The sequence below is a fragment of the Periplaneta americana genome, chromosome 5 (assembly GCF_040183065.1).
Source record: "Periplaneta americana isolate PAMFEO1 chromosome 5, P.americana_PAMFEO1_priV1, whole genome shotgun sequence".
NCBI classification, from domain to species: Eukaryota; Metazoa; Arthropoda; class Insecta; order Blattodea; family Blattidae; genus Periplaneta; species Periplaneta americana.
This window is the reverse complement of record NC_091121.1, coordinates 131,149,363-131,168,634: the sequence shown is the minus strand read 5'-3', so window position 1 is coordinate 131,168,634 and position 19,272 is coordinate 131,149,363. Positions and strand designations below refer to the sequence as shown.

Below are 19,272 nucleotides of genomic sequence, written 5' to 3'. Positions count from 1 at the left end.
TTAAGAAAATGATATAAAGGTTGTTGGCAAGAATATCTGACAATGTTTGGAAAGTATTAGGGACCAGTGAATGCTGGATATAATTTTGACCACGTAAAACATTAGCATATGTTGAATCAGTGATGTACAATTATTGACCATAAGCTCGTAATGTATTGTTAGTGGCGGAAGATCAGTGATGTAAGTTATTTATGTATTTTCAACAGCATAAGCTGTTGAAGCTGTTGGGGGAAATCTAATGCTGAGGTGCGGAAAATGATGCGAATGAATGAGCATCACACATTAATATCTACACCTCACCGCCATTAAATATCTGAGAAAGATTCGCACCACTTTAATAATAATTTTATTGGAGGGGCTTTATAAGTTGTGGGGGCAGAAGGTGCCTTGCCCCTCGAAGTCGGCGACTATGCGTATTAACTACAATGGTTGGGACGAAAATTAATACTGACATACGTATGATCGAATGTTTACTAGTTCTGATAAAAAAGTATTTGCTTTTAGACTATGAACGAATGTTCACCTGAAACTTTATTAATGGTTAATTATGAAATAGTGTATAATAATAGCTTCGGGATAGCATCCGTTCACAGATGGGCCTCGCCCCCAAATAATTCTATATAGATTTCTCGTGTTGAAAAAAATAATTATTAATTTGTTTGAAAAATGAGCTAGCATAGAAGCCAAAAATAGTTACCGAATAAATTTATGATTTCTTTACTGTGTTAACTATTGCAATTTACCTGGCTGACTAGTTTCGAAGTGGCATCCTTCATTGTCCGCAGCCTAGTGAAGGTCCCGCGCTGTCTTCTAGTTTTCTGTTGTGGTGAGGTGTGTTCATGATTGTGTCGAAAAGGGTGTGTGTAAACATACAAAAACACACCCACATCACATCCTGAACACTCAATTGAATTTCAAAATACACACTCTTTTCGACATAGTTATGAACATACCTCACCACAACAGGAAACCAAAAGAGAGCGCAGGACCTTCACTAGGTTTTGAACAAAGAAGGATACCACTTCAAAACTAGTCAGCCAGGTAAATAGCAAAAGTTAACACAGTAAATAAATAAATAAATAAATAAATAAATAAATAAATAATAATAATAATAATAATAATAATAATATTTTTATTTTCCCTGGCAGAGTTAAGGCCATCAGGCCTTCTCTTCCACTGAACCTAGATCAAAGCACATACAGGAAAATACATAACGGTATACGAAAAGTTATTCAGTGATTATAAGTAGTGTTCTGGGATTTAATCGATTAATCTAATAGATTAATCGATCAATTTCTGTTGTAAGATTAATCGATCAAAAATATTTAATCGAATAATCGAGTCGATTAAAATTAATCGGCTGTAGTTGATATTAATTATTATTTTGTTAAAACAAACTCATACTAAAAATTCCGACAATATTTCTCTCTCGGAAATTGCTTACTTAAAAGCACAAGAGTACTGTTATTTTCTAACTGTAAACCAGATAGCGTAGGGAAAATCTTTCCACAAATACTTCAGAAAGAGATGGAGATATGAGGACAGTGATCTAGTGGACCTCTATTGAAAGTTGAAACACAATGCGAAACCCTTATTAAGTTTTATGGTTTTACAAGCAAACTTCCACCTTGTTGTCAGCTCATCTTGCTAGCATATGAAATACATACTTTTCTGGGATTCGTCCCCTCATTCCTTAAATAGCCATGTCTACACTGTGTGCAAGTGAGAGCGTAACTATCTTCTGGTAAGTCGGATTACAATAGAGGCCAGTCTTCTGTTTCGACCGCTGTACTTTTGCAGGTGCTTGCAGTTTGTGTACTGAGTTTGTATGTGACGGTTGTGTGTTTAGTTTGATAAAGAAAACAATATCAGTTTTCTGTGGTCTGTGAAAACTGTAAACTCCAATATGTCATATGAGAATTTGTCAGGTAAACTCGGTGAAACGTTTGGATTTAATTTGAACGATCATGGATAAGTGCTTGACAGAAAAAAAAAGTTTTTTTTTTTTTTTTTATAGTGACGCAGGAAACATTGTTACTAAACATAGAGCAGCACTTAATTCGGAGCGTGTGAATGCACTCATATGTTTAAAATCATGGATGAAGCAGTGTTAACTAGGTGAGTCTTCATACTTTTTGTTATTTATGTTTGTCTCAAAAATTTCCGGAGAAATTGACACAAATTATAAGCCTCATAATAAATATGTTAGTAAGTAATTTAAATAGTTTTGTAATATAACGATACAATATATACAGATATACAACATTTAACACTTATGTTTATCATCGAACACAAGTTAAATTTAACAATAATTGTATATTACAGTATATTAAAACATTTTTTCAACTCGATCGAAACTCGATTAATCGATTAAATTCAAATAGTTAATCGATTAAATATTTTGATCGATCGACAGCACTAATTATAAGTGTTAAAAGATGTATCGAACAATGAATAACAGCATAGGCACCGACTTCGGGAGCGCTTTGCATTTTGAGCACCCCCAAAATAATTACTAGTCGTATTGAGCATCCTCAATATTATTTATATACAGAGTTCTCTGTTCTCACAACTATCTAGACCAGTGATGTCAATTTCTTCTACCTGTGACATTGGCTTCACCTATGCCACCTTGGCAAGCCATGAAGCTATCAGCGCCTGTCGAGGTCTAAACGTGAACTACTTGTATGCGCGCGCAAGAGTGTTATATGTGCAATTTGTTTTGTTGACCCCGTGTTTAGTTGAGTAATAGCGATGGCTCCGTGTGCATCTACATCAATTTGTTCGTCAAGTGCAGACCTGCAGAACTGTAGCTCCTCAGAGCGACTGCCTTCGTACTCCTCTTACCCCACCCATCTTTTCTACCAGTGTGGTCATGGCGTTCTAGTTGCGCTCGGCTATATCAATATTCATTCTCGCGGCGGCAAGTATACAATACGCTATCAAGAATTACAAATGAACAGATAATAAAATCCTTAGGAACATTTATCTTTGGGAAATAAGAGAAAAGCGAATGAGGGAAATAAATAAGTTAAAAGACATGTAAAATAAATTTTAAAATGTATGCGTGCATACAATGTAAGAAGGGTATGTAGGGTATATTTGTATATCGACAAGTGAGTGATAGCTATATGACCGGAGGTTCAATATTGTAACGCACTGCAGCCAAATGAATGAATGAATACACAATACGCGAATACGCGTACTGCAGTTTGAAGATAACTGGAACTTGGCATAATATAACCCCGTGAAGAAATACTACTTCCAAATGAAATGGGAATATGATTATTTTGTTGTTGAAGAAGACGAAAGAAATGCTTGTTTACTGAGTCCCATCCAATTTATATCTACTCGCCATTTCAATATTAAACGACATTTCAGCAAAGCCCATATTAAGAATTATGGAATAAACAAACTTTCGGGTAAGTTCATTATTACGAACTGTAGGCTATATTGAATATTTATTTACCCTGGGTATATACTGTTAAATTAAGGCCATCACTCGTTGTGTTCATTTTGTATTGAAATGAATAGTTACTTTTATATTAATTTCAATATTCATTACTTAAATGTTGCAAATTTATGTTTCCGTAGGTGATGGTAGGAGGAAAGTTTTGGAAAATCTAAAGCAAGTTAGGCGCAAAGAAATCTTAAAGAAACTACCGACAGAAAATCTAGCATAATCGTAAACCTTGAAACGATATAACGCATTATAAATACAATAACTTTATTACAATCCTCTTTGAAAATTACAGTAACACCACTGATGCATCTTCCACACGTAAAGAATGTCAACAAGTTTACGCAGAAGTCGATCATTCCCAATAGAAGTGGAGTGAGGATGACGTCATATTTCCCTTACTTACGAGTTATGCAGGCCTGGTCAAGTGGTATTAAATATTTTGATCCTGTTTGGGAAAAGCGTTTCTTATGTCAGAATTTTGGCACATATAGTAAAAGTTTGTTATGTAGGCCTAATCAAACATTACAAGTAAAAAAATAAGCTGATACCAGTCATGCAATATTTAATACTAGCATTCGAAAACGAAACTACTACTGTAAACAGAATAGTTGGAATGCGGAAATCTACTGCACTTTCCCAAACTTAAAGCATTAGATAACTGTGAGACTATTTCTCTCGAAGGATTTATAGGTGTTCTAAGACATCTAAAGAAGCAATTCAAAACACGTTAAGAGAGTATGGAGAAAATGGAAATCTGGTTCTCTGTTTTTGACACCCCATTCACAGTACATTAAGGCTATTCAGGACGCACCATTGCAAATGGAATTGATCAACTTAAGATGCGATCTTAGGCTTCGTGAAAAGTTCATCAATACCTCAAGTACTGATCTAATAGAATTTTACAGAGCAATGTGTCTGTGAGCAGGCATTTCTGTTATGAAACTTCTAAAATGTCAACACAGAGCGAGGATGAGTGACAATAACCTTAGAAATTGTTTACGTATATCCGTTGCTAATAATATTCATCCCGACTTCAAGGGCATAGTAAAATCAAAACCAATGAAGAAACTGAAGTGTAAGAATGGAGAAAGGATCAGACAAAACACAGCTCTCGCGTACTGTGACAACAGTACGTCTGTTGGATAGATAGCCGCGCGCTTCATATAGCGACATATGCCAACTGTGCCACAACGTCATACTGGTGACAGGAACGTTGACATCATTGATCTGAACTAATGATACAAAGAGATAGTCCATGGTACGAGCTATGAGATATCACTATAAATTCAGTAAAAAACAATTACGAAGAGCTGATTGCATTTATGGCTTCAATATCACAAACTGACAGATCAGATGCTGATGCAAAAGCAAACAGCTTTTTAGTATAGTTGCAAATTTTTTTAGTAGTCTACGCAGGAGAGAACTTAAGCCTAGCACGACAGTCTCTAGTGAAATTACTATGTCTTACAGCTCATACAGTATACTGGGAATAATTTAAAAAAATGCGAACTGTTGCGGACTTGTAGATATCGTGACTCGGAGGTTTAGTGTCACTTGTGGTTGAATAGTGGAAGCAAACGGGAGTACCCAGAGAAAAACCCTCAGGTACGTTGGTTTTGTCCATCATAAATATGACATCGCCATCGAACCTGGGTCCACAATCGTCGTAAGTCAGTGCTCTACCAACTGAGGTACCAAGAGTCAAGTGTAATGTTTAAAATGATATTTATAATTCAATCTTACCTCGTTTAATAGTCTCTTCAGAGTTTATTTTTAGGCCTATTGGAATTATATGCTCACTATGCCCGAAATCTGTAACAGATAAAAAGTTAAAACTAGTAACTAGTAATGAAATCAAAATAATAACATAATATTATTGTTTCTTTTTTTTTACTCATTTACTTTATATACAGGGCGTCCCATTTATCTTGTGCACCTATTATAACTTTTTTTTTTGGATAAGTATTGGAATTTTTGTTTTTGAGCGTTATGTTAAAACGAGGAGCTAACATGAGTGTGGAGATTTGGTGCATGTAACTATATTATGGTACAAGATACACGTGACGTCATCAGTTTTTCAAATAGCCCTACATACTTTAATCATGTTACATTGATTACACATATTAAGACGAATTCAAAAATGTATCACAATGTTGCCTCCGCGATCTCCAGATTTTTAATCCAGCCGACTTTTGGTTGTGGGGTTACCTTAAAGGACAAGTTTTCCTGACACATCCAACAATCCTACTGCAACTGAAAGATGTCATCTCGCAAGAAATTACCAATATTCCAAGACGTTATCTGCAAAATGCTGTGCACGGTGTCGCAGACAGAATGCTGTACGTTGAACAAGAGAACGGCGGATATTTTCCCAATGTTTTGTAAATCCCGTTGTTTGCCCAACACTGTGATGTTTTTGTTTTTCCCCTATCTCAAATATTATAATATTTATAGCGGTTTAATCTTTGAACTGCCTTTTGAAATACGCTATATATTTTTATATTTATGATTTATTCAATTTAGACCAAATTGCCATTAAGACATCATATTAAGAATCTGGAATCTTAATCTTTTGGCAACACATATTGACAGGCAACGTTTTATGGCAAAACTAAAAGATTATAAAGTTATGATATTGAGTTATTTCGTAGCTTTCAATAAATCAGTCAGTGATTGTAGCAGTCGCTAAAATTATTTCAAGTAAACACAGTTTTGAAATGCATCAAGTAATCTAACATCTCCATAAATTACATACAATTACTTTGCAATCTTTCCCTTACTTGTCCTAATAAATGTAAGTAGATGTGTTTGTGTGTGTGTGTGTAATAGAAACACGTCAGTAAAATTTAATAATAAGGCTAAGTGAAATAACGCAACAGCTGTGTCACATGTATTCATTTCACTTTTAACATTAAATTTGTCAGTATTAAGTAATATTTTCCCTGCAGGCCTACCTACCTGCGCCTTCAGTGCCAAATCGCAGTACTGTTGATGGCTTACTCCAACCAAATCTATTTCTTGAAATTATCATTGCTTCATATATTGTAGCAATGGAAAGACCAGTGAGTGTATACGACTTGCTATGAATAGGGCCACGTGATGAACTATCTGCCGGAATTATCAAGCTTGCCCACTTGTTTGGTTTTAGATGAGGCTGAAAAATAATGATAATTTTTAGATTGGGCTGAGAAACAACAAGTCTAAATCACAAATTATATACCACCTACTGCATTATTATACAATACAGCAAGTTGGGTCCAACTGGGGAGATGAAGTACTTCAATTTCGCGTCAGGAGAGTGTTGGAGTCCTGATTCTGATATAAGACGCAATATAGGGCTTATGTCAGACCGAGTTTTCAGGATCATTAATTACATTTTTTAAATATTCTTTTAAATTTCAAGACATATTCATGCCTTCATCCCAGGACATAAATAAGTACCTTAGGTCGTGTATATGAAAATTAGTAAATAATTGATTAAATGGCAATCTTACTTGTGTTAATTGTGTAAGCATGTGCGGCTTACAGCTGTTTCGGTGCTTCTTCACACCATCCTCAGAGCGTACTAGATCTCGGCGTCATCTCGAACTTCGCTATCTGTTGTGTGGGTGCGTTCGATTGTTGAAAAGTGTTGAAATGTGGTGTCAAATAGTGTGTGTGTTCTGAAATTGATCTGTGTGTCGAGAATTTGATCAGGGTGTGTTTTAGTGTGTCTGTATATTTCATATTGTTCTAGTGTTTTGAGTTTTTGGTTTTTGGGTTGTATGTGTATGCCGAGATCTAGTAGGTTCTGAGGTTGGTGTGAAGAAGCACCGAAACAGCTGTAAGCCGCACATGCTTACACAATTAACACGAGTAAGATTGCCATTTAATCAATTATTTATATTCAAGTGTTAAAAGTAGTGTACGAAAGATTCAACATGGATGAAAATTAGTGTCAGGCAGGGGCGGCTTTCGAAGGGGGGCTGCGGAGCTGCAGCACCCCCAGACATTTGTGGCTCTTGTCTCGTTTTATGTTGTGAAATACATTTATTATACAGTCTCTATTTAGCGGCTCGAATTTTTCATAAAATTTCGCTCTCATTGACATGCACGCAATCGTTAGTGAAATCACTTCCTCCCCTGGTGCTGCCAGAGCGAAACCAGAGACAAGGACTATAGGATGAAGCCACTTCCTCCCCTGGAGCTGCCAGTCTCGTCTCGGATGCTTTGCGCGTTAGTTTTACCCCTCTCCCTGCTGCCCCTTGCCGTGAATCCAGAGTTTCCAGGCGCTGCAAAATTTGCAGCAGTTTGTCAGTAGCGCGCAGTTTTAAATACAGTTTTTTTAATGTTGTGAGTATAACAAGTGCAACACTGTTTAATTCTGTACAATATTTACAGTCTATTCAGATCAGTATCTTAATAATTCAGGAGAAATGTGAAATTAAGTGCCCATCAGTTGAATCTCATAATGGAAAGAGCCGCTAAACAAAATACAAAAGTTCGCATATTTTTTGCTAATTTATCCAGTGTTCCTGCTTTCTTCTCTCGATCTCCTCACAGTCTGTATTAGATTAATGTCTTTCAAAGACAATTCCATCAGCTGGGGCAACAAGATGGAGTTTTAAAATAAGAACAGTAAATGTTGTTCATGAGAAGAAGGAGCCATTGCTAGAATGTTTTCAAACCATAATGGAATCTGAAACATCTAACAACATCACAATAAATGAGGCAAGCACGGAACAGTGCACAGTTGAGCAGCGAGATCTGTGAAAATGAAAACCCTAAAAAGCGTCGTAAGGTAGAAGGGATTCAGACAAGGTTGCGGCAGCCAAGGAAGTGTGTGACCTTATTATCACACAAGCTAACACCCGATTCCAGTTCATAGATCAAGAAAAATTTGAATGCTACAAAAGCTCATTTCCTGAAAATGACCTAAATGTATGTGTGAAGCTTTTTCCAATGTTCGATTAAGACAAACTAAAAACGGAACTCACTGTGTTGTATCAGAGACAAGAATTCAGAAATATCAGTAACGCAGTCAAGCTCTTGCAGTTTCTTCTATCTGAGAACTTGCAGGCCTCATTTTCAGAAGTTGTGGAACTACTGCGCATAGCTATCACCATACCAATGACAGCTTCCGAATCAGAACTTTGTTTTTCGTCTTTGAAGAGAGTAAGATCCTATCTTAGAAATACGGTGAGAGAAGTGACCGCATTAGCTATGTTTTCCATTGCAAAGATTATGTTAAACGACATACCGGATTTTAATAAGAAGATGATTCAAAATTTGCAACCTACAAGACAAGGCGCATGGAACTAATCTTTAAATAAAATAAGTTGCTTGGTTTATTTTTGTATGCAGCCCCACTTAATTCAATACCCACGAGCCGCCACTGGTGTTAGGCCTACATTTTGGAGTAAAACTGATCAAGCGTATAATAATTATTATAGATATAAAATGAAATATTTATTATATTCATACTTCAAGGTCATTGGGGCACCATTTAAACTCATCCATTTTGGTTGGATTTTATTACATCTCATATATAATAATTTTGTGGGCACTGATCATACTTCGAATCTTGGAAAGTGTAGAGGATTTCCAATATCTCAAGAAGATTTTTCGTACTTCGGATATACTTTTATTTTGGCTGGTGACATACCACTGAGATAAGACCAGTACTTCATGAACTGAACAAAATAAAAGTTGGACCAATTAAACCATTGTGGACGAGCTACAAAAAAAAATGGATCAAATTATGCAATAATTTCTTGTTGCAAATGTTTAAATGAAAACGAAGTATTAAATTACCTAGTTGACTAGTTCCGACTTAGTGTTAGTCATTTCCAGAACTAGTGAGATCCTTGCTTCTTCCGGTTTCTTCAGTTATTTTGCTGGGAAGTGCGTTTATGTTTGGTAGTGAGGAGTCAAATCGATTGTGTGTTCTGAAATTTAGTTGGGTATTACGGATGTATTGTAGGTATATTTTTGTGTGTCTGTACAGGGTGGAAGTGAAATAACCTTGCAGATTGAAAGGGACGATAGAGTACGTTCAAATTAATAGAAAACCTACGCTACGTTATGTGATTAAATGCACGGTTAATTAGAAAATTAAGTTGAAAGTTCCATCAGTCTGGCAACATCGCCGCTAAAAGTCTCATTTTGTATCTCAATATAGATGTAAGAGGTCAATGAACTCAGCGTAATTTGTACTGCCTCACGCTCCCTTCTCTAGCTACAACGTTGCGATGTGGATTGCATTGTTCAGGGGTTTGAAATTAGTGGTTTTTATATTAAATTTACACGAAAACCGCCCACGTTATTGAAATACGACGGAAGGGTAAATGATTCCTTATTAGATTTCCTATCGATATGGATAAAAATCACGATCCAATTCGCAATAGTTACGTATAAGAGGATGGTAAACATTTGTCAAAATTTTTTTTTTTTCTGAGAAATCTATGAACTTTCCACAATATGGTATTACAGTGTTTTGTTACATACAACATGAGCTATTCGCTGTAAAAAATCTGCAGGGTTATTTCACTTCCACCCTGTATATTTCGTGCTGTTTTAGTGTAGGCCCTATTTAATTTCTGGTTTTCGGTTGTAGGATTTCCTGTGGTTGGTGTTTGTGATGTGTTATGCGTATAGGAGGAATTGTGTGATTTGGTTATGGCTGTGATGTGTTCTTTGTATCGTATGTGGGCCTAATGATATATTGATTTCATTTACTTACCAGATACTTCCGAAATGACAAATTGTACTCAATAATGGGTGAGTAGCTATCTACTTCCCAAACTAATGTATAATTAGTGTCTGAATATACGCTAGAGTCATTTTTAAATACTGCTGGATTGGCCACACCTGAAAATAAAAAAATTGATATATTAAAAAATAAACTGCGATCTCTTATTCTTAACAACAGTAAATTGTAAAATATCCAGTCTCTTTACTGTAACACTATAATTGATTAGTGAATAAAAAAAATAAAAATACAAAATATTATTTATACAGGGAGTTTGCGAGGTGGTGTTACAAACTTTCAGGGATGATGGTGAAGGGCACATGTATCAATTTGAGATAAGGAACCCTGGTCCGGAAATGAGTGAGTCGAAAGTTACAAGCAAAAATAGTTCCGTGGAAATGAAATAATTTTATTCTTCTATACACCTTATTTATGTGTATTTATCTGTAAGTACATCTTACACATACTGTATTCATCTGACGTTGTTTACGTTGTCTACTTACAGTATTCCATTCAGTGCGCTGTCTGAGGGATGGGGACAGGAAACTACACTAAAGCAATGCAGATAGCGTAATGTGTAACGGACATGGTCGGTCCTGATATGCACGTCTGTAGACAGCAGTGTATGTGTACAAGTTGCCGTGTCCAGTCAATCAGTCCTAGTGAAATGGAGGAGTATACGAGAGCGAAATAAGCAGACCTGATTTTCGAATACGAATGAGCCAATGGGAACAGTAGACAAGGTCACAGATTGTATCGGGGCAAGTACCCACGTAGGAGACATCCGGTCCACACCATTTTTCCCACGACTGTTCCAAAAGCTAAGGGAAGGAGGGCACGTGTTGCCAAATTACAATTCCATATCCACACAACTATTTTTGCTTATAACTTTCGACTCAGTAATTTCCGGACCATGATACATGTGTCCTTCGCCATCATCCCTGAAAGTTTGTAATACCACCTCGGAAACACCCTGTATAACTAATTGACGTACACAGTATCTAATTATGAAAGTAGTACTCTGACGGTGTTTACAGTCATCCTTGATATGTATCTAAATATACAGTAAGTGCGAGAAGTTGAATGTGTCTACCTTCAGGGCTTAGGTAGAGTGTTGAGTTTCTAGGATTGACAAAGCTTATAACCAGTGGCGACTTGTGATATTTTTTGTATCTAGGATATGAGATTGACGACTGATGACCAAGACAGAAACTAATAATAATAATAATAATAATAATAATAATAATAATAATAATAGAGCATGCAAAATCAATACAAGTAGGACTATGTTAGTCTTTGACTCACCATTCTGGAACTGGCAACTTATTTGTAGTGAAGTTCGATTCTCCTCCCCATTTTAGTTGCGAAGATGGCTCCTGAGCCATTTTACTGCCCGATATTTACCGATGTTCCGTCGTACGTTTGCGCAATTAATTTCTCGCTACAGTTAAATTCTTCTAAATTATAAAATACAACTTCAGATATTCTTTCGGCTGTGCTGTCATCTGAAAGTTCTGTTAATTCTTGTATTTATTATAGCTTATTTTATTTATTTTTATGTAATTTTGTTTTTTATTCATTTTATTTTTTATATTATATCATTTTCAATGATTTATTATTTCGTTTATTCTATTTTTTTAAATGACCGTTGAACTGCATTTGAGGAAGCTATAAGGATACTTGAAAATTCTTATTGTAATCTCTGATGCGGTTAAACCCAAGCCATACCCCGCCCTCCGTACCCCCCCCCCCCGTCCACTAACTTCACTATTAGAAATACCGTTTGCTGTAAGATATTTGGATGGTTCCTCGAAAATTATTTCTGAGCTGTGCAGTGGCGACAACTCACGACAGAAAGTGGAAGCTTAAAGGAAATTAATGCGTCGGGACGCATTGAAAATAAAAATCTGTAATTGAAATGTTTTCGCAGGAGTTAACATATACGAGGGTTGTTCCAAAAGTAAGTTTCGTAATTTTTTTATGTGAAGATAGTACAGCAGGTGAAACAAACAATAACCATAAGAAACTACACATGTTGCTGGTTCTATGACGGAATATTCCGTCAGCGCAGCGGAGGGGAAATGACGCATGCGCATATCGCCGAGAAAGAGAGCGTAGCAGTTGAACGGCGTGCCCAAGTTTATTCGAGTAAAAATCACGATGGCAGACAGACGTGTGCTGACATGGTCGCCGATGGAAGTGCGTGCTGTCATCCGGTATGAATGGGCACGTGGGAGTAGTGTGTCCATCATCCATGAACGCCTACAGACCGTGCATGGTGAAGAAGGCATGTCTCGTCGCTGGTGTTGCATGTTCAGTGAAGGAAGGCAGATTGTGGAGGATGAAGGTCGAGGTGGGCGTCCCTCCACATCCATAATGAAAACAACATTGCCAGAGTACAGGACATGATGTTAGTGGACTGGCGTATAACGGTATCAGAGGTGGCGTCCACATTGCATATTGGTAGTGCTCAAGCCCATCACATGCTCCATGATGTGTTGGGTTACCGAAAAGTCTCTGCAAGATGAGTGCCGAGAAACCTGACCCCGGATCACAAGAGTGCAAGAATGGGAATCAGCCTCGATCACACGATGCGGTACGCGCGAGAAGGAAATCAGTTCCTGTTCAGAGTCGTCACAGGCGATGAGACATGGGTTCACCACTTTACCCCAGAAACCAAGGCCGCCTCAATGACGTGGAAGCATCCCACTTCACCAGTGAAGAAAAAATTCAAAGTGACATCCTCCGCAGGAAAGGTTATGGCCACAGTGTTCTGGGTCGCAAAAGCTGTCATTCTCCTGGATTTCCTCCATGAAGGGACCATCAATGCGCAACGCTACTGCAACACCCTCACCAAACTCATGTCCACCATTCACCGAAAGAGACCGGGGCTCTTGAGTGAAGTGTTGTGCTCTTGGACGACAACGCAAGACCGCACACAGCAAGGCTCACACAAGATCACATTCGTCGCTTCGGATGGGAGAGATTGGATCACCCGGCCTACAGCCCCGATCTTGCCCCATTGGAATTTCACCTGTTCCCTGCATTGAAAGACGCACTTTCGGGACGTCACTTCCAAAACAATGATGAGGTGGAGCAGGCTGTGCGACAATTCCTTGCATCGCAGGGCACCGAGTTTTACGAGTACCAGAATAGTGTCTTCAAACTGATTGCACGCTACGACACCTTGCATTATTTTTCGACATAGTCGCCACCGACATTGAGACATTGAGAAGTTGTTTCTTCTGTAGGATTAGTGCATCAGTATCTGGTGATGTACTGTTCATGTTATGTTTATTTGGTTGAAGAGCTTGTTTCGCGAGTATCGCCACACCGGCCGCCTAGGTAGCAGCACCAGCGTTGTTAGCACACAGAACTGTTAGCTGTCCGATATTATTACAGTAAGGTATTTGTTCTTGCCGTGACTTCTACGAGGTGTGTTTGAAAATTTCGTGGCCTGATACATAGATGGCACTGAAAACATTTCAATATCATCATCATTGTTAGTGACCATTTTACATTAATTCAAACACGAAAGTCATAATTTTCTGTTCTGTTATTTTGTGTGGTCTAATTTTGAAGTTAGTGCGCCGAACAGATTGGAAAAAAATGGAAAATACCGAGTTTCGTGATGTCATTAAATATTTCGTAAAAAAGGAAATGAGTCCAATAGAAATTAAAACAGACATGGATGCTACACTGAGGAAAACCGCTACGGCTCTTTTGACTGTGAAAAAATAGGCGACACTATTTAAATATGGTCGAGAGAGTGTGGAAGACGACTCTGCAGTGTACGTCCAATAACAGAAACAAGTGAAGAAATCGTAGGAAAAATTCACGATATGGTGTTGAATGACCGTCGAATGAAAGTGCGGGAAATTAACGAGGTTATGCGTTCCGGTATCTCAACTAACAGGTGCGCTACATCTTAGTCAATGTCTTGTGCATGTCCAAATTCTCCGCAAAGTGGGTTCCGTGTTTGTTAACACCGGAATTAAAGCACGTTTGATATCAAATTTCGAGAGATTGTCAGGCTCGATTCGAGAAAATTACGTCCGATTTTGTGAGCGATTTGTGATCACTTATGAAGTCTGGATCCACTACTACATACCAGAGACAAAACAGCAGTCGAAACAAAGGAAGCACAGTGATTCTCCGCCTCCAAAGAAAGTAAGAGCTGTTCAATCTGCTAGGAGAGTCATGGCGTCTATGTTCTGGGATTCTAAGCGGATAATCATGATTGACTATCTAACAAAGAGGAAAATAATAACCGGAGAATATTATTCAAATGTCCTGCAACAACTGAAAGGAAAATTCGCGAGAAGAAGCCGGGTATGGCCAAGAAGAAAATGTTGTTTCATCATGCCAATGCATCTGCTCACACGTCTGCAATGGGGATTGCTAAACTACAAGAACTACGATTCGAACAGTTGTCGCATCCGCCCTCCCTACTGACTAGATCTTGCGCCGTCTGACTTCTTTCCTTTCCAAAGCTGAAAAGTCACTTGCCTGAGAAGAAATTTTCGTCAAATGAAGAGGTTATCGCAGGAGCAGAAGAATTTTTTTTGCAGACTTCTAGGAATCTGTGTATAAGGAGGGTATCAGCATTGTAGCGCCGGTGGACCAAGTGTATGAATCTCGGGGGGGAGGGGGGATTATGTTGAGAAATAAAGATTGTTTCAGAATAATTCTAGTTTAAATTCTATGTCAGACTGTGAACTTTTGAAACAACCCTCGTTATGCTATGGCTTGCCTTTTATATGTCAGGAAAAATACTGATAGACTACTTTTAGAAAGTTTCATGACATTCATGATCATTTTACTCGTGGCAATTACAATATATATATATATATATATATATATATATATATATATATATATATATATATATATATATATATATATACAGGGACATCATTTTATTTTTACTTAAATTTTTATTGTACCTGAGTTTTTGAATGTACTTCACTCCCACCCCTTCTACTAATGAAGTTCAACCGTCCTCCATACAGATCCAAGACCGCATACACAGACATAGTAGCCTTACGGTCATAGTAAACAATACGTTCCAAAAATATGTTCGCGTTTTCCAGTGACGAAAGAGCTTTCAATATTGAATCATTTTCGTACAGGTACTGTCGTCCATTTGCCTACGTCGTATCTCGGTTTCCCCTACCTCCTTTTATTCGCCAGCTAGTGGCTGCGCTGTCGTCTTAGCTCTTTTGTGAGAACATTAATTTCTGTTAGGAATTGGACGTCTACGTTATATTATACAACGGTTTAAAATAACTTAAATAGAAGGGCCTCGTTAAGTAATTAACTATCACGTGATTTCCTCCCTTTCTACGATCCTACGACATAACCACTTGGACGGACAGTAGATAGTATGTCTGAGTAATTTTATCTTTTCGGATCGGGCAGAAATGAAGATTGAATTTACAGCGCGTAAGGTACTTTTTAACAGAGTAGGTACAGAATTATTTCAACATGAGTTACTAGTTACGAAGGACGAAACTGGTAATTGGGATTAGGTGCAATAGTCTATAGTGCGATGATATGCACATTACAACTGAAGCCTGTTTCGAAATGAACGGCCACCATTTTCAAAAATGTGTTTAAATATCCATATTATATTATTTTTCAATTTAACTTTATTCTCTATATTGTACGCTAATGTGCTGTAGACAGTATAATATACGTCCACATGGACAGCTCAGTCCATGAGTAAAGACACTCATTGTTAATACTATACTGTATTTTGATTAAACAAAAACCTAATGAAAATGATCAAACTCAAAAGCTCAATATTTCCTAGTTTACGTAAATGGATGAACCACTTTTCTTCCCTCCTATACGTAGTAAAGTGATTTATTTGTATATTACGCCAGTATCATCGAACTCCAGTTGTGGAAGGTGGTAGGAAACGGCGTTGATCCAAAGGTATACCCAGGTTAATATTAAAAATGTGAGTAAAAATAAAATGATGTCCCTGTATATATATATGGATACATTTAAATATTCTGTTCCAGAGAACAGTTTTAACATATGTCTATAAACTTATTTAATAGTCTTCCTGTTAGTGTTAATATTTTATCTATCTTGACTTTCAATCCTTATTATAATGTTAATTAATTTTGTGATGTGGTGATGTTTCTTTTTTAATTATGACGTGCCATATTATGCTGTAATGTCATTTGGCCGATTATATCAATCAATCAATCAATCAATCAATCATTATAAAGACTGTTATAAAAAAAGAACCAATAATGGTACATTCCGTTCCCACCCCGCCCCCCAATGAAGTGTCCCTACGTTTCGCTTTTGGAACATTTTAATAAACTCCGCGTTTCAAAATTAATATCGGGGTTTTAAGGCTTTGTAGTATTTATTACATTTAACGTACAATTATAAATAATGCATGAAATGAAAGAGCAACTCAAACAGTTCTGTACGCACTTGCACTGTTTCCTCTGCCTGCCGTTAGAAAGCGCGTTGAACGAGTGAGAGACTCTTTCACGCGTAGCCCCAAGAAATCTGTTCGGAAGGCTAGTCGTGAATTAGCAATTCCAGCGACGTCTGTGTAGAGGATTTTAAGGAGACGCATATGGAAGTACGCGATTGGTTAAACGACGTTATACCCGACTGCTGGATTGGCCGAATGACAGAACTTGTTTCGCATGGCCTCCACGTTCACCAGATCTTAGGCCATGCGATTTTTATCTTTGGGGATTCATAAAGGATCGTGTGTGTGTACCTCCGCTACCAGCTGACCTACCAGACTTAAGACACAGGACTGAAGCAATTATTGCAACAATTCCTCCAGACACACTGATCAAGGTTAGGGAAGAACTCGCTTATCGGCTCGATGTATGCCGTGTGACGAATGGTGCTCACATTGAGCACTTGTAGCGAAACTGTTTGAGTTGCTGTTTCATTTGGTGTATTGTTTATAATTGTAAGTTAAATGTAATAAATAGTACAAAGCCTTAAAACCCCGATATTCATTTTGAAACATCCGGTATATTATGTAGTTGTACAGATTATTAATTGTTCTTACTTTCCGCTTTTGGAAGGTGGCAATCCAATGTGTAACACATAACATTTTAATATAGTTACACACAGTATCATGTATCATTACTTTCTCTTGTATTTATTTATTCTATTTTATTTATTTTATTTAGCTAGCAAAGTGAGTACAAAGGTAGTATTTCGCAATAAGAGAAAAAAAAACGAAGATGAAATTAAATGAGAATGATGAATCGAAAAATTATAATTTCCTGCCGGAAGAAAGAAGAAAAATAATAAATATTCTTAAACTGAAAGTTATCCTTAAGAAGAATGGGGAAATTTTAATTTTAAATTTGATTCAAAATAATAAGCAATATTGTAGAAAAATCTTAGTAAAACGAGGTACCTGAGAGTTCTATAATTTGCTCCCTTTCACCAAGTGAATTTGTAGCTCGACATTTGAAGTATCCAAAGTCTAATGGGTGCACCATTCTGAAGAGAAGTGTATGTTTATTGTTCACTGACAACTCCACTATTCGAGTACTTGTCCGCACAGGGACATCATTCTTCAGCCATGTCACCTGCAATCAACAACACCTCTACCATCATCATCACCATAAACAACCACCGCCCCCATATCATATCTTAATAATTACCATTATAAATATAATAAATTTATTCAAATGCTCAATCACACGATTTATCAATTTGCAAATGTATTATTTGCTAATACATCTTGAAAAAGATATTCGTGAACGTTTTCGCCTGTACGGCATCATAAGGTATTCAAATTTGACTAAATCTAAACATTAGTCCATTAAGTTGTACACAGTAATATGCATAACAGTGGTTGAGTGATTAATCATGAGTTTTATGTAGTGAAAAACTTATAATGGAAAGGATTTCAATTTTGAATAACTTATTTAATTTGTAAATTTACCGTAAAATGAAATTTATAATTATGAAATGTGAATATTAATACATATAACTCATGTTACATATTTATTAGATGTCACTTATTGTATAAATAAAATTGTTATAATTGTTAAAATTGATGAGATATAAAATGTAAAATATATCAAATATGTACTTTATGTCTATTTAAGACAAATCACACAGTGTTATGTAAACTATTACTAATGCAATTAAATGGTGTTTTATGCAATGCATTTGTTGGAATCTTCTGTAGTGACTGTTCATCAAGTTCTTGAATTGTGTTGTGTGCATGTGAAGTGAGTACAGCATTTATTCATATTATATGTACAAATTTGCTGATCGTTTTGTATTTTGATCATAGAAAATGAAGGCCTGTATATTAAGGGCATAATTAAATATGTGTTTCGAAGAACCTGTGTGATGCATGACTTGAGGCTTTCCCGGTGTTTGATATAGAATAACTCTTCTCGGGTTCTCAGCCAGGTGAGTTGGAGATTAGCTTCCAAGCTTTCGACGGCTAGCTCTGCCATCTTCTTCAGGGAATGAAGTGATGTGGGACCATGTCTAGCCGGTATATATGCAATAGTCCCTGAAGAAGATGGCAGAGCTAGCCGATGAAAGCTTGGAAGCTAATCTCCAACTCACCTGGCTGAGAACCCGAGAAGAGTTATTCTATAACCTGTGTGATGGTTGTACCATAATAGAATGCAAAGTTTGACTTGGTTATGTGTGTATGTGCACAAGAGTGTGTAATGTGTTCTTGTTGCTGGTTCAGTGCGGACATAACCAAGTCAAACTTTGCATTCTATTATTGTACAACTATCACACAGGTTCTTCGAAACACATATTTAATTATGCCCTTAACATACAGGCCTTCATTTTCTATGATCAAAATACAAAACGATCAGCAAATTTGGTACATATAACATGAATAAATGCCGTACTCACTTCACATGCACACAACACAATTCAAGAACTTGAAGAACAGTCACTATAGAAGATTCCAACAAATGTATTGCATAAAACACACACCATTTAACTGCATTAGTAATAGTTTGCATAAGACCATGTGATTTGTCTTAAATTGACATAAAGTACATATTTTATATATTTTACATTTTGTATCTCATCAATT

At 36.9% G+C, this 19,272-nt stretch overlaps 1 protein-coding gene across 1 annotated transcript in view; it reads right to left on the bottom strand.

The window, feature by feature from the left end:
• Positions 1–19,272, bottom strand: part of LOC138700198 (protein amalgam-like) — a 101,879-nt gene that overhangs the window by 2,330 nt on the left and 80,277 nt on the right. The window contains exons 7-10 of the mRNA XM_069826630.1: positions 17,608–17,782; positions 10,185–10,312; positions 6,422–6,617; positions 5,207–5,275 (exon numbers count right to left, since the gene is read on the bottom strand). Coding sequence (XP_069682731.1) covers positions 5,207–5,275; positions 6,422–6,617; positions 10,185–10,312; positions 17,608–17,782 — 568 coding nt within the window. The remainder of the gene's footprint in view (positions 1–5,206; positions 5,276–6,421; positions 6,618–10,184; positions 10,313–17,607; positions 17,783–19,272) is intronic.